Source organism: Hyaena hyaena, unplaced genomic scaffold, assembly GCF_003009895.1.
Source record: "Hyaena hyaena isolate Hyena2069 unplaced genomic scaffold, ASM300989v1 scaffold_1007, whole genome shotgun sequence".
Lineage (NCBI taxonomy): Eukaryota > Metazoa > Chordata > Mammalia > Carnivora > Hyaenidae > Hyaena > Hyaena hyaena.
This window is the reverse complement of record NW_024081640.1, coordinates 481,983-497,957: the sequence shown is the minus strand read 5'-3', so window position 1 is coordinate 497,957 and position 15,975 is coordinate 481,983. Positions and strand designations below refer to the sequence as shown.

Genomic DNA, 15,975 nt, shown 5'->3' with positions numbered 1-15,975 from the left:
GGTTGCATACTAGAAATCACTCCCATATTGAATGAGAGAGTTGAAGAGACACAAAGCTCCTGCCACAACAAAGTTCCTTGCCCATGACTTAATTATACTTCCTAGGGGAGATAGGACTGTATCCTTCTTTCATAGCTGAGGTTTTTGACAGGGATGTCATCCAACTGCAAGTTTTCTTTCCTCAATTGTGACACAGGGAGAGAAGCTTCTTCTACTACATAATAAAAATATCACAAAGTCACACAGATGCAAGATATGTTTATTATTTCCCAGGATGCCTCATGCTTTTGACTTTTTTTCCCTTTTGTAGCTGATAGAAATTGCATTTTTGAATAGAACTGCTCAGGCCTTATGAGTTCCTGCTCAGAATCACCAGCAGACTTTCTCAAGTCTGTATTTCCCCCCATTGTAAGTAACTTGATAACAGGCCAAGAGTCTTGGCTTATGAGGTAGGAGTTTTCAAGTTTCCTAACACTGTTCTATCATTTAATTAGGTTCTAAAACACTTTGAGTTAATGGAAAACCTGTAAAGCTATTTTTTTTAAACTGGAGAAAAAGGAATCATGAGATCATTTTAATATCATGATATCATGATCATTTCTTTCTTTTTTTTTTTTTTTTAAATGTAGAAATACATTTCCTTTTATTTTTAGAGTCAAAGACCAACCTTTATATGTGGCACGGCTATAAGGAGATGGATTTTTACAAGTGTCTTGTACAAATGAACTTATTACTGCAGTTTATAGACCCAGTTGGGTGAGATAAGGGCCCTGAAGATGCAAATCTATGATGGCTGTGTGAGGCCACTCCCTGCTGTCACAGTAACAAAATGATATGCTTGCTTTGCATAAAAATAGTACACTAAAAACACAGAGACATTTTTTTCCACTTATTTATTACATTTGGACCTTTAAGAAACATATACCATCAGATATACCACTATTCAGTAAAAATCTAGTCTAGTTTTTGGGAAGCATACGTGTCACAAATTACCTTTCTTCTAGTCTCCAAGACTTTAGTAAGAGTTTATCAAAAAGGTAGACTCTGATCGATGGGATCCTGAGCCTTGAGGTTTTGAACGTTTTGATTATTGTAGAACAATTTCAACTGGATGAACTTAATTCCCAGCTGTTTTCCTTCTGGAATGGGCAACTCGTTTTGAAGTTGTCTAGTCCACCGCGAGACCACTCAATTCCTCAAGCTTTGTGATCTAACCTGTCTTTGGAAAACTTGGTAAAAAAGTATTTTTTTTTCTGTACAAGAAGGATGAATTTATCAGAACACACCCAATACTAATCATAACAAAAAGCAGTATACATAATGTGTATGTGGCCATGTTCACTCCAGTGACGAGTTCAGAAGCTGGTAACTACTCTACCTATGGAAACTATTTCTGGATCAATACGACCCAAGCTTAGTTGCAGTCAACTCCTTAACACGACTTTTGGTATGTAACATTGATTAAAAATCAGAAAGGGTAAGTGGACAAATACATACTCATACATGATTACGTTTCCAAGAAACTAGTCTTTGTGGAAGCCTACAGGAAAGAGGACTTTCAGGAGACTGTTGATGGGGACCAGGAGGTTTAAAGCTATGGCTTTGGGAAGCATCCCAGTGAGCTATAGGAAGGCATTCGTAAGAGTCTGATTGTGCAGCATTGAAGGATAACGCTCTAAAAGAGGTGGGCATTTTCTCAATTAATTTAAATTCTGAGGCTTTCAGTAGTCGAGGGCTAGAAATAAGACCCAAAGAAAAGAACCATCTTCACAACGGCTTCAGAAAGGTGACTGTGCCATTTGGCTCATGATGTTATTAAATGGTCCAAAAGCCTTTGGTGGTGTGATATGGACAAGAAAAATATTAATACACAAACCACATAACACCATTAAAACTCAAAAAACATTTTTTTTTCATTTAAAAAAGTATTTAGAACACATAAAACAAGGCAACATTTATTCTTTCTTCTCGTCTTCTGGTGTGGGGTCTGTTGGTGCTTCCTCCACGGTTGCACTGTTGCTCTCTGAGCCAGTGTTACTATCACTGGTCCCTTCCTCAGCCATACTGTCCACCCCCTCTTGCCCGCTCTCCTTATCCTCAGGAGTAGATGTGCCTTCCTCACCATTCTGTTGGCTCTCCGTCGCTTCCTCGAGGTGTGTCTCCTCTGTCTCCATCTGGACGCTCTCGTCGTCCTTCTTGTCCTCAGCCTTACTGGCAGCTTGCTCTTCCTCAGGAACCATGCTGCTCTGACTGCGTTCGGCTTGCTCCGCTGCCTCTTTCTCTCTTTCCTCCTGCCTTTTGCGAGCCTGTTCCTCTGCCTGTGCAATTTCGGCGGCAATTTTTTCCATATCCACTTCCACTTTCAGACCACACAACCTTTTAAGTTCATTGTTAAATGAATCTGTGCTTTCCAGGAATTTCCTCTTCTTTTCCTGGTGTCTTTCCTCTATTTGAAGAAGTTCAGCTTCTAGTTTTCGCTGGTGAACCATTAAGGACTGGACCTGTCGTTTGAGGACCTGCATTCTAGCTGTTGTGACAACTGACCGAACGTCTGGCACCACACTCTCACTAAGGATTTCACTGATGAGGCGGTGGTTTCTCTGGAAACGGGCGGTGGCTGTATGCTTCATTGAAAAGCCATCATCATAATCATCTGGATCTTCAGCAGGCTGAATGCTCATGTAAGGTTCTCCTTTCTCCATGCGAGACTGTCTCTGTTGACTTTCTTCCTCTAAAGCAGCTTCTGCACGACTTTTTGCATTTATGTAAGCAAGGTATGCGGGAGAATTATGATAGGCCTTCATAGATTCATTGTACTCTATCTTTTCTGCCTCGTATTCGTTTAAATATTCTTGTTTTTCTTCATCAGTGAGATCTCGCCACATGCCACCAATAATCTTGCCAATCTCCCACAACTTTAGGTCGGGGTTGGAAGCTTTTACTTGGTCCCTGACCTTTCTGCTGTACCTCATGTAGGGCATCAGAGGCTTATCTGGTGGCTTTGGGGGTTTTGGAATCGTAATACCAGAGGATGCCGTGACCCGGCTGTTGGTGCCCGGGTTCCCTCCCAGCCTGTAGTTGTTGTAGGCGAGATGACTGTATGGATTGTATCCCACAAACCCTGGTGTGCTGGGCATTTGTGTTGCAGGAGCTGGGGTGGGAGGTGGGGCATAAGATGGTCTTTTTGACATTTTGGAAGGTTAAGTTCTCAGTTCCTTAAGAATGAATCTGAGACACCGCGGGCAGAAAAAGCGCCCGTAGCTCCGGCCTCGTTTTCCTTTGTCCATTTCTTTCTTAATAGAAGCTTAATAACAGATGGTTGCCTTTTTAAAGCTATAAATGTAAAATTTATTATAAGCAAAAGAGAAGAACTTGGAAGACAGGAACTGAGAAAAACAAACCTGATTACCACTACCTGAGTCCTGGGCAATTTGAAGGAATGAACCATTGTTACTAAAATCTGTTATTTGAATAAACATGAGATTGAAAAAGATGGCAAAAGAAACATAAAATCCAAACTGCAACTGCTAAGGTGAATTAAATGCAGGACCAAGTAGCCATGAAGCAGCCTACCATATAAAGACAATACTTATGCATAAAAAATAGTTCCCTACAGATAGGCCAGTAGACAGTGATATATAGAACTGTGGATGCTTGAAGTACAAATTGTGTTCCATAATTGTAAGTATGTGTTATATTTATGAATTGTGGAAGATCACATGGAAAAAATAATCACTCTTCTCCATTTAGAGTATAATGCTGAAAGCTTCCATTTCCTATATGACCATGGCCATGCCAACAGGACTGTGGTACTCAGATTTACTAAACAACATTCTCCTGACTCAAAATTGGTCTGGGAAAAGCATTGCTGTTTTGGTTTCTGTGACTTTTACCATGCTTTTATGACTTACCAAAATCCTTCTCCTTAACTGTCACACTAGTGTTGTTGTTGTTGCTGCTGCTGTAGTAGTGTCTCTACCAATTATAGTCCAACCCTCTAATATTTCCCATAATAAAATTTTAATGTTATTTTTTCTTGATGATTATTTTTTAAAAGGTTAATATATGTCTATCCTGGATTCTATGAATGAATAATTTCTTAGAACTAAGTGCTGACACTTCATTTTTATGCCTTTATCTGTGTTCTGTTTGTAACTATGTTAGGGTCAATTAGTATTACTTTAGCTGTCATGAGCTAAGGAGAAATGGACAGAGATAGACTTAAGGTAAAAAAAAAATTTTTTTGGCACCATCTAAAGGCCAAATGCCATTATGGTACTTATAGTTATGAAAATTTCGTAGTAACTTGAATAAAAAAAGAGGCAAGAAAAATTTATTGCTATGTGATATACAGCAATATAGACGTGCTGAATTTCAAAGAACCAGGCCTGTAAGATTAGACAATCCATGTTGTAGACAATAGAGTTTCAGCCAAAAGACTCTATGTTATATTAAGGTTGTTAATTTGAAGCTTCTTATATTTAATTTATAAAATTTAAAAATAATTTATAAGAATTATAAATTATATATATGTAGGTTTATGGTGTTTTTACTTAGGTTTATACATTAAATAACATTATAATAAAAGTAATTTAAGTTAGTACTGGGAGCAGAGAATTTATTCTTCATAAATTGTACTATTTTATTCAGTTTTGATAAACTTGTTTCACATCAAACTTCACAACCATTCCTGGAATTATCCCATAGGGCACTTGTAGGTATTTGTTTTACTGTTGGACAGCTCTGACGATTAGAAAGTTTTTTATTTTTTGCTGTTATTACATTTCCTGTAAGTTCCAACCGTTGGTAGGAGTTATACTTAAGAACAATTCAATTCTCTTCTCTTTTTTGGGACCTTTAAGTTATAGGAGGATAACTATCATGTTTTTTTCCAGAGTCTTGCTTTCATAAACGTTTTTGAGAACTTACTTTGGCCAAAACATTGTGCATAAGCTCTTTGCTCTTCCAAGCTTAAACAGCTACACTCCTGACTTTTCCTTGAAACATTTTCCCCTAATTACTGTAATTTATACAACTCTAGCCATGTTCCTATTGCAATGTGGCACCTAAAAATAAACATATACAAAATGGAAACTTTATTCAATATAGCCAGTAGTAATAAATAGGAATTATTAAACTCGGTAATGTATTGAGCATTACTAGGGGCAGATACTGAAGTAAATGCACACTATTCTTGACTTCCAGGAGTTTTGAATCTAGTTGAAAATAAAAATCACTAGTTTAGATAATGTTAAATATTATAAAAATACTCATTGTAGGACTTCATAGGGTTCAGAAAACTTAGTTCTAGCTTGTTACTTGGATGTTTCCACGTTCCAACTACTCTTGTCTTGAAATCCAAATTGGGTCTGAATATTACCATTGCAAACAAGTACCAAGTGATTTGAGCAAAGTAACATAGATATCGGTAGTGCCAAACTGGAACCCAGGTTTCTTTGCTCTTTCGTCCTTTCTCCACTCTTCACAGCACGAAGAGGAAATCTTTGTTTGAGACAGCAATTTAGGGATTAAGTTAATAATTTTTGGAAAGGCCACTAGAAATTAAACTTGGCAAAACTCTTAATTCTTGTGATTGCTCCTTGTTTAGCCTACAGCAAGTAAAGAGTGTTATCATTCTTTTTGAATCGTATTTTCTTTAGATTTTAGGCAGAGCTCAAGCGCAAAAGACGGCTTCCTTTCTTAACCAAAAAAAAAAAAAAAAAAAAAAGTTCTTTAGACAGGAAAAACACAGGAAGCCTGGAAAGTAACCAGATAGGTCGTTTCCAGAGTCCCATTTACCCTTAAGCAATATGGTGAGCTACTTTTGCACTTGCGCAGAAGGAAAACTTGGGCGGGGAGTTCCGCTGCGTCGGGTTGCGCTCCGGGCAGGGATTGGTGGCTGCGGACGTGGGAGGCGGAACCGGAAGAGCGCCTGTGTTGTGAGCCTCAGCCCGTTCGGTCCCGGCGTCTTTCCAGCGCCTTGTTCCCAGCGGTTGGTGCTGCTTTTGCCGGGGGTGTCATGGGGGAAGCGGAGAAGTTTCACTACATCTACAGTTGTGACCTGGACATCAACGTGCAGCTTAAGATGTGAGAGAGTCGGGACAGTGACTGGGATTGCTGGGGTTTAGGGACGCTGAGGCGGGGGCCTCTGGCTTGGGGGGAATGATGGTTATTAGCCAGAAGGCCAGCCTGGGGGCTGCCTGGCTGCAGCCAGGGAAGCAGAGGAGAACGGGAGCGTGGAAAGGGGCGATGTCAAAGACCGATTGAAGACTGGTCTCTGGGAGAAGGAGAGGGGTAGGAATATGCCCTCAAGTCCCACGACTTTCTTTGAAGCATTTTGCTGCTGGCAGCAACCTCTTTAGGGGTTTTATGTTTTACACATGTAGGAATCGAGTTTCAGTAAAGTCGTCGTCTCGCCGTTAATAGTTGGACGGTCTTTAGTTTAGAACGGGGCTGGCCGGCGGAAGAGAGACTACAGAAATTATGGAAAAATAGACACAGGCAGATCTGGTAGTTGATGAGTACATGGATACAGTATTATTAGAAGCACAGGAGGTGATAGAGACTTAGGTTGAATCTTTGGACCATCTGACATTATTTAACCAGGGAAGTTGGAAGTCATTCAGAGGTGATGGTGGCAGTTGCAAAGGGACTAGAAGATATGAGAAAAGAGCCTTGCAGGAAAATCTTGGGGCATCACAGTTGAAGTAAAGGCCAAGGGCGTAACAGCCTGAGATGAGATTAGTGGAACCGAGACTGGGGACTGGAAGCACTGAGTTGGAAATTATGTCCATTTTAAGGCAGTCTTATAGATGTATTTTCATATGTGAAACCTATCATAAATTATGAATCATATCATCATTCATAATATGTTTATTCAGTATTCATCTAATGTGCCTCTGGGAAAGGGCTGCATACATGCAATGAATACATTTTCTCAGCTGTCAGATGCACCTTTGAAGAATTGTTTCCTTTTTATTTTCACAAGTTACTTCAGACTCTGATCTTTTTACTCTCCATCTGGTAGTGGTAATAAAAATAACAATTCAGCAACCAAATTGTACTTTGTAAAGTAATTTGCACACCTATTTCAGGAATTTTCTGCAGCATGTAGCACTAGTTGCTTATGCAGGACTATATTATCATTTGGTAAAGGGCTTTCTTTCAGTCTCCTATGTCTGAGTATTTACTGGACATCTGAATGAATTTTTTGAAATTTTTGACTGTTAGAAGGAAAGAAGAAAAGTAAAAAACAAAACAAAAACAAAACTGGCATGTTATTAACAGACACACACTGGGTATTTTGAGACAATGATAAAGCATAAATTAGAAGTTTGACAAAGTTCAGTACCGTCTTTCAGCTTTTCAGACTGCCACTGTTGGTTATTGGGGGGCAGGAAGTATCAAATTAGAATCATATAATCAGAGAATAGTGAATTCTTTATTTTGTTCTCCCCAGGCTTTTAATTTCAATGCTACAGTTTTAATAACAAGTTGCACTTTGATGTCTCCTTTCTTAGCGCTGTATTTAGATATCAAACCACCTGTGAGACATGGTCACTTTGGATGCGCCAAAGCACTTCAAAAGCAGCTTGTCTGAAACTGGCACATCATTAGCCTCCTTCTCTAACTCTACTCTTCCTGTATTGTCTCCCTTATTTTGGAGATTGCTGACATCATTCAGCAAGTTGGTTAAGACAGAAAACTTTGGAGTTCTGCACACACCCCTCTCTTACCGTCTCTGTTGAATCATTCACAAATTGTCTTAAATCTACCTGCCCCATATCTTTGATCCAAACTTCAGTCCCTTCTCTCCATTATGTTCTTATATTGCTGCGAAAAGTTGAAATCTGACTGACTTACTCTCACTTCAGATCATTCATTTAACAGATTTTTCAATGTTCACTTTATGTCAGGCACTGTGCTGAATATGGTGTCTACCTAGCATCATTAAATTTTTTTTTGATGTTTTATTTATTTCTGAGAGAGAGAGAAACAGTGTGAGCAGGGGAGGTGCAGAGAGAGAGAGGGAGACACAGAATCCGAAGCAGGCTCCAGGCTCTGAGCTATCAGCACAGAGCCTGACATGGGGCTCAAACCCACAAGGTGAGATCATGACTTGAGTTGAAGTCAGACGCTTAACCGACTGAGCCACCCAGGGACCCCCACCTAGCTTCATTTTATACCTACTTTTCATTCTCATCTCTAGATCCTTCTTTGCCGTGTGAGCTTTATGCTTTAGCTATACCAAACTATATATGTAGTTCCCCAAACATACCATCTTGCCTCTTTGCCTCTGTATATGGTGATTTCTTTCTTCTGGGATGACTCCTTACCTTTTGGTTCTCATCTCCTATATATTGTTTGGTGGCTCATTTCAGACATCTGTCTGGGATACTAAGCTCTTGCTCCCAAGCAAGGTTAGGTGGTCCTGAGACTTTTTGAGTTATCTTTCTGTAGTAGGAAGGACATTGGCTGGCTTTGGCCTCTTCTGCCCTGGTTTTTATTCTAAGCTGTGTTACTTTGTTTTCTTGAATAATGAGCTTGATCTCTGAGTCTCTGCTTCATTATTTTTTATTTTTTTTATTTCTAGGAGAGAGAGACAGCGTGAGCAGGGGAGGGTCAGAGAGAGAGGGAGTCACAGACTGAAACAGGCTCCAGGCTCCGAGCTGGCAGTCAGCACAGAGCCCTACGCGGGGCTCGAAACCACAAACCGCGAGATCATGACCTAAGCGAAAGTCGGAAAGTCGGACGCTTAACCGACTAAGCCACCCAGGCACCCCTCTGCTTCATTATTTACAAAATGAGAAAAGAGTGAGAAGTAATAAGGAGTATATAAAATGCTAGGCACAATATTTGACATAATCTTGATGTCCAAGAAATGTCCCTACCTCTTTTTTAATGTCTCTGCGTTTCTTTTATAACTTCTTTTTTAAAACATTTTTTGTTTATGTTTTTATTTTATTTTATTTATTTATTTTTTTAATATTTTATTTATTTCTAGGAGAGAGAGAGACAGCGTGAGCAGGGGAGGGTCAGAGAGAGAGGGAGTCACAGACTGAAACAGGCTCCAGGCTCTGAGCTGGTAGCCAGCACAGAGCCCGATGCGGGGCTCGAACCCACGAACCGCGAGATCATGACCTAAGCGAAAGTTGGACGCTTAACCGACTAAGCCACCCAGGCGCCCCTGTTTTTATTTTATTTTTGAGAGAGAGTGCATGTAGGGAAAGGGCAGAGAGAGAGTGGGAGACACAAAATCTGAAGCAGGCTCCAGGCTCTGAGTTGTTGGCACAGAGCCTGATGTGGGGCTCGAACTCACAGACCGTGAGATCGTGACCTGAGCCACAGTTGGACTCAGCCACCCAGGTGCCCCTCTTTTATGACTTCTAACTATATTTTTTAATTTAATATGATCAGATAATATATTTATATGTATTATATATGTGTTATACATATGTTATATAAAATTTTTGTTTTGTTACATTGTAACAAAAATTGAAAGAGTAATGAAAGAATATACAGTTACAAGTAAGTGGAAGCAAAGACTTAACATTTTTTTATAACACTGTATTTTTTATGTCATCTACCATTTCTGGAAGTCTGTGCCCAGTACAGTGAATGTTTGTTGAACGAATATATGAACAAGTCCTTAGCTTGAAATTAATAAAGTGAAATTAAGGCCTGGAAAACTGTTGATGTCTAGAAGGTAGATCAAGAGTTGATGACAGAATTTAAAATTAAGTAAAAGCCTAAAATAGAGGTATATGTTGATGAAGATTAGAATGATCTTAGATACGTTGGGATTGTAAGAGACTTTTAAAAGATGTAAAAGTGACTTTAATTTTATATACAGGAAAATGTTGAGATACCAGAAGGTTATTATGATATAAATATAAACTATTTTTAGTGTTTGTTCTGTATATGTTTATAAAATGTCTATAAGTATTATTATTCTTATACTTTCAGAGGAAGTTTGGAAGGGAAGAGAGAACAAAAGAGTTATAAAGCTGTTCTAGAAGACCCAATGTTGAAGTTTTCAGGACTATACCAGGAGACGTGTTCTGATCTCTATGTTACTTGTCAAGTTTTTGCAGAAGGAAAGCCTCTGGCCTTGCCAGTGAGAACATCCTACAAAGCATTTAGTACAAGATGGAAGTAAGTTGTTGTCTTGCATATGGTGGGTTCCAGACTATTCTTCCATTTCGTTATAGATGCGCCAAGTATGATTTGGTAGGGATTAAAGAGGAAATTCAAAAAAAAAATTGTACTTAATACCTATAAGCATTGATCTAATAGTTTAAATCAGTAGCCTCCTCAGATGGAATAAAATATCATATATAATAATATTGTAAGTACAATTTTGATACAAGTGAATGTGTGTTTGTATTCAGTATATTGGTATATTTTTATAACTACTTGACTGATTCACAAAATGAGCCAAATCAAAAATACGTGTGTATGGGGCGCCTGGGTGGCTTAGTCGGTTAAGCGTCCGACTTTCGCTTGGGTCATGATCTCGCGGTTCGTGGGTTCGAGCCCCGCATCGGGCTCTGTGCTGACTGCCAGCTCAGAGCCTGGAGTCTGTTTCAGTCTGTGACTCCCTCTCTCTCTGACCCTCCCCTGCTCACGTTGTCTCTCTCTCTCTCTCTCTCCTAGAAATAAATAAAACATTAAAATAAATAAATAAATAAATAAATTAAAAAAAAAAACAAAAAACAAAAATACGTGTGTAACATCCTTTAAATATTCTGCCTCTCTATGCTCTGAATACATGAACACCTCTGAATAGTCTGAAATGTAGTCCAACCTGATGTTTGGAGCTCAGATTTTCAGAGAGATCTGTTGTCATCTATTCGGATCAGGTTTTTATGATTATTTTAAATATGAAACTAACTTAAAAAAATTCATAGTTTACTGAGCATGATACATTAGCAAACCATTGTTGGGTTGCAAGGTAAATATAGTGAACATGAAGTTCCTGTTTTTCCAGAACACTGTTGTGGGTCCTGAACTCAAACTCTTGCCTCTTATTTGATAGACTGTATGGTACAGTTTTGTTGTTCTGCCTATGAGGGTTATTCAGCATCCTTGTGGGCTCCATGCAGGATATACAAGTTGTGTGCCTCTTCAGGAAGAAGCTTATGCCCACAGTGTTTATGAAGACAAGATGTGACCAAATGGACTACCAGGTTGAGGGTACAACCCTGTGTTTACCAAGTGTGGTCTAGTCAGCTGAGAAGGGTTTTTCAGAGAGAGCAGAGCAGAGGCCTGAGCTCTAGTGATCTGGCTTCATTGAAACCAACTATTTTAGTAGTGTAATTTCTGTAGTAGTCCTTCTGTGGACAAACACACATGAGCACATTCAAGTATATATATGTATATAGTTGTTATTTTGGAAAATTGGAAACCTGCAAATGTAGAGAAAATAATATAATGAACTTCCAAGACCCCATCATCTAGCTTTGATAATTACAAAATCAAAGCCAATTGTGTTTCATCTATATCCACAGTTATTTTAAAGCATATTCCAGGTATTTTATCATTTTAACTGTATTTCTGTGTGTGTTTTTTTGTTTGTTTTTGTTTTTTTTTGAGAGAGAAAATGTGCATGGAAGGGAAGGGCAGAGGGAGATGGAGAATCTTGAGCAGGCTCCATGCCCAGCGTGGACTCAGGACTTGATCTCACTGAGATCATGACTTGGGCTGAAATCAAGAGTCAGAAGCTTAACTGACTGAGCCACCCAGGCACCCGTTTGTGTATTTCTTTTTTTTAAACAAAACTACAGTACGTAATTATAGTACATAATTACATCTAAAACAATGGACCAGGATTTCTTAATTATATCAGATTTTTAAACTGGAATCAGAAATTCTACAAAATCCTGAGATTGTATGGAGAATTTTATATCTTGTGCATTTTTACAGGGACAGAGTTCAAAGCTTGTATTAGTTTTTTTGAGGTGGCATGTAACTTCAAAAAAGACTTAAAACTACAAATTAGGTTTAGACCATCAACATTTATGGTGAATTCTACTTTTCTTTGTGAGGGCAATTGTATAGTGGTTATGCCAGGACAATAAAGAAAATTAGAGAAAAAGCAAATTCCCACTTACAGGGAGATTAAAGTCTTCTCTTCCCATTTGTCAACTCCTCTCTCCACTTTTTTAGGTGTTATGTATTGTTGAAAGATATAAAAACTGCCATATTCACTCTCCTGAAGTTTGAATTTTTTTTGTATTTTTTAAAATTATGATTACTTAATAAAGTACTGCAGAATAATTAAAGTGGCTCCTTTTAAAAAAATTTTTTTTAATGTTTATTTATTTTTGAGAGAGAGAGTGAGTGGGGGAGAAATAGGGAGAGAAGGAGACACGGAATCTGAAGCAGGCTTCAGGCTCTGAGAACTATCAGCACAGAGCTTGACGCAGGGCTCAAACTCAGGAACCACAAGATCATGACCTGAGTCAAGTTGGACAGTTTACTGACTAAGCCACCCAGGTGACCCATGGCTCCTTTTTTTTTTTTTTTTTAAATTGCAATGTTCAAAACATCTGTGTAGGAAATAGCTTGAGAAAATACCCATGTTAGGTTAATAGGATAGGCGTTTTGTTTGTTTTGTTTGTTTCTTTTGAATATATTCTTTTGGCTCGGGAAAGACATTTGTAGATATTGTACATCCTGCTCTTTGGTATTTGAGAATTGAGTTTTTTACAGTTTATCAAACCAAAAGTTGTCCTCCTAAAATGCATGAGGGCAAACTTTTCACAGTCATCTTCTATATACTTACTTATAAAAGAAATAATGTGCAAACTGTAGGAAAAATAATTTGCTATAAAAGGATCTCTTGCAATGTAAAATTTCGCATTCCCATAATTTTGGACAGTAGTTTTGTTGAGATTCCAAATGATCTGAATCTGATTTTTGAGATTCTGATAGTGAGTTGTAAGAGTTCAAATAGTGAGGATTCATCCAAAATTTATCCAAGTCTATTCTGTCTTCTCCTATCATGTCCATAGTGAGGAATACTTGTACTTTAGTTACATTTAAATAGGGTTGTCATTTGTGTGAAATACTGCTGATATCCATGTTTTATATGTAAATATTATTCTGTAGGCAAGTGGTTTAAATCTTTTTTTTTTTTATTTACATTCTGTCCTGTCCCACAAAGGATATAACATGACTTCAGAGAGAGAAATATAGACTGATAATCTAATATAATTCAGAAATAACAACAGTAGGATTCAGGAGTGCACTGATCAGACTAGAAGGTTAGTACAGTGGTATGTGGGGTGGTGAGAATCCAGCCATCCAGAATCAGGCTTTACAATCTTGAAATGTTTGCCAAGTAGATTTAGTCTCTGGCTCAGTGAGGGTTGGGGCCTGTGGAAGGCATGATGCACTAAGAGGGAGAGAACAAAATCATGTTCAGAATTCATATCTTTTTGATGTCTGATCAGATCTTTCCATAATTTCTAAATATCTAGGGTTTTGAAACAGTATTATATCTGCAGATTGATTTTCTTCAAAAGAACTCTTCTGCAGAAGTCCAGTATATAAAGCAGGTGAAAGTGTAGTTTGATTTTAAAAAGGTTTGGAGGGGTGTTTTTGGATGGCAAAAGGTTTGATGATTGCTTGGTCATGGATATCGTCTTCTAGTCAAAGGACAGAATATAGAGGTCAGAATTTTCATAGTTCATTTTGGATATTGTTGCTGATTTTTCTATCCTGAGCCTGTGTTGGTTAATCTTTGTGGTTTTTTTAAAGTTTTTAAAAAATTTTTTTTCAGTTTATTGTCAAGTTGGTTTGTGTTTTTTTCCCTTGGCACAAGATGACACTACTTAGTATTTACAGCTAGTCCCACCTTGTATATAGTAATTAAATAAATTCATTTAGTTCTGAAGCTTATCTAGTGAAGAATGGCTTTTTTAAGAAAGGCTTTTTTCAGAGGTGATTTTTTTTTTAACTTCTTCATAGAAGAAAAGGATTTAATGACTTGATTCTCCTTTCAGTTGATAGTCATGTCTAATTTTCCTGCAGATCCTTGAATTTATGTGGTGGGTATAAATGATTTATTTGTCCTTTAAGATTTTGAAAATTCTGTTCAATTTCTTACTGATGCACATGTGTTTGACCTAGACTGGGAAATGCCCCTTTGATAATAATTTTGAGTAAACAGAATAATTTTGAGTAAACAGAGGGAAACAGTTCTATGTGTCTGCTGGGTATTACTTTGTGTATTGTTTACATAATTTTCTTTAGAGATTTTAAAAGCCATCTGTTGTTTAAGGGAGTTGAAATTATCAAATAGATTCAGTATGAAGTTTGAATGCACGAGAAAATTTGCAGGGATAAATAGAAAGTAAAAAAAAAAAGCTGTGCTATCATTACTAAATCATTAAGAATGAACATTCTTTATAATCATATATATAGTTATGCTTTAAAAGCATAAGAAGCCTGATAGCTATGCATTATCAGTATTGATGAAATAACTTGAGGAACAGAAAAGTATATAAACAATTGTCACACGTCTGTCCAGAGCAGTCTGGTAACTTCATGTTAGGGAGGTAGTGGATAGTTTACTTTGACCTCTTTAAGGTTTTGTTTTGTTTTTTTCTGCTTTGTTGAGGTACTGTTGGATAATATAGGACCATATTATCCTCAGTAGCATTTTGAATTAATTCTGAGTTTTTTCTCTTTAAAAAACTGTGTTCTGGAAAATGCTTATAGGTAATCAAACTTTGGTTCAAAACAAGTTTGGTTCCAACATGTTTGTGTTTTACCAGATTTTTATTAGCCATTATCACCTTCCTTGTGTCTCAGTGATATTATCTGAATTTCTTGATTAAAGAATTTATCAGTGTTAATTTTTATGAGCGTGGGTTTTCAATTTTTTTTTCATTTATTCTGTATTTAAAATTGAAGTTGACTATTTCATAATTGAGGTAAGTGTCACATTTTTTGTACTACCAACCTAATCCTTTGGAACATTTTCTCTGGACAAATCTTTTTGTATGGTTTGTTAATTTAAAAGGAAGTTCTCACACACACACACACACACACACACACACACACACACACAAACACACACATACAGACTTTATTTCCTTAGCTTTATGTTTATGTTGACTTTATTTTTATAGCTGGAATGAATGGCTCAAACTGCCTGTAAAATACCCGGACTTGCCCAGGAATGCGCAAGTGGCCCTCACTATATGGGATGTATATGGACCAGGGAAGGCAGTGCCTGTGGGAGGAACAACGGTTTCGCTCTTTGGAAAATATGGGTAAGCATTCTTCTCTTCTAATCTTTTAGGAATGTTGGGAGAGCTTTTCTTTTCAGAAGAGCTTTAATAGTTTGTACCCACTCTGGTTCTCTGTGTCCTAGGAAGTAGAAACCTATTTGGTACACATGATTCCTTCATTCTTGCGACTGAATTTGACATATGTTTCCTATGGGATATGCAGGTAGATTAATTAAGAAGTACAACTTATGTTACTATACTATACGTGATTGGTAATACGATTTCTATTTGAAAATAGTCATTAGAAACTAGAATTTTGCTAGAATAAGAGGTTCTTTGATATATACTATAACTGCATTGTTAAACCATTTTTTTGCAGTGACAGGGCAATAAGCAGAGTTAAAAAGCACAAACTCACTAATAATAATAGTGATTATAATAGAAAAGTTGTCAACTCAGTTTTTAAAAGTTTACAGATAATAGAAGTTTGTTGTAAAACAACAACAGTAACAAAAGCATAATTGTGAAAAGGTATTTTTTTCTTTCTCTTTTTCTTCCTGGAACAGAGGGAACACTATCTCTAGAGAATTGGTAATAGTCTATTATTCTTTTTGTGTTCATTAATTGGGATTTTCCTCTAAACAACATGGTCTTTCATCAGTTATTGAGTTACCTTGGTATACAATGCATATAGGAAAGGCAGGTGAATGTTCACATTTTTCCCCTTTACCAG

At 37.5% G+C, this 15,975-nt stretch overlaps 2 protein-coding genes across 3 annotated transcripts in view; one reads left to right on the top strand and one right to left on the bottom strand.

The window, feature by feature from the left end:
* Positions 1 to 1,939: 1,939 nt before the first annotated feature.
* LOC120223552 (SWI/SNF-related matrix-associated actin-dependent regulator of chromatin subfamily E member 1-like) lies at positions 1,940 to 3,279 on the bottom strand. Its single transcript, XM_039221753.1, has one exon. The coding sequence runs from the start codon at positions 3,189 to 3,191 to the stop codon at positions 1,956 to 1,958; it is 1,236 nt and encodes a 411-aa protein (XP_039077684.1). The 5' UTR covers positions 3,192 to 3,279; the 3' UTR covers positions 1,940 to 1,955.
* A 2,666-nt stretch (positions 3,280 to 5,945) lies between these two features.
* The window catches only part of PIK3C3 (phosphatidylinositol 3-kinase catalytic subunit type 3), a 150,246-nt gene continuing 140,216 nt past the window's right edge, over positions 5,946 to 15,975 (top strand). For both annotated transcript variants that reach the window (XM_039221755.1, XM_039221754.1), the window contains exons 1-3: positions 5,946 to 6,087; positions 9,967 to 10,155; positions 15,141 to 15,284. In XM_039221755.1, the coding sequence (XP_039077686.1) occupies positions 6,020 to 6,087; positions 9,967 to 10,155; positions 15,141 to 15,284 (401 nt within the window). In that variant the 5' untranslated portion in view covers positions 5,946 to 6,019. The remainder of the gene's footprint in view (positions 6,088 to 9,966; positions 10,156 to 15,140; positions 15,285 to 15,975) is intronic.

What these genes read in the sequence shown, in the direction of transcription:
- LOC120223552 (XM_039221753.1), bottom strand. Translation starts at nt 3,191, where the DNA reads ATGTCAAAAAGACCATCTTATGCCCCACCTCCCACCCCAGCTCCTGCA.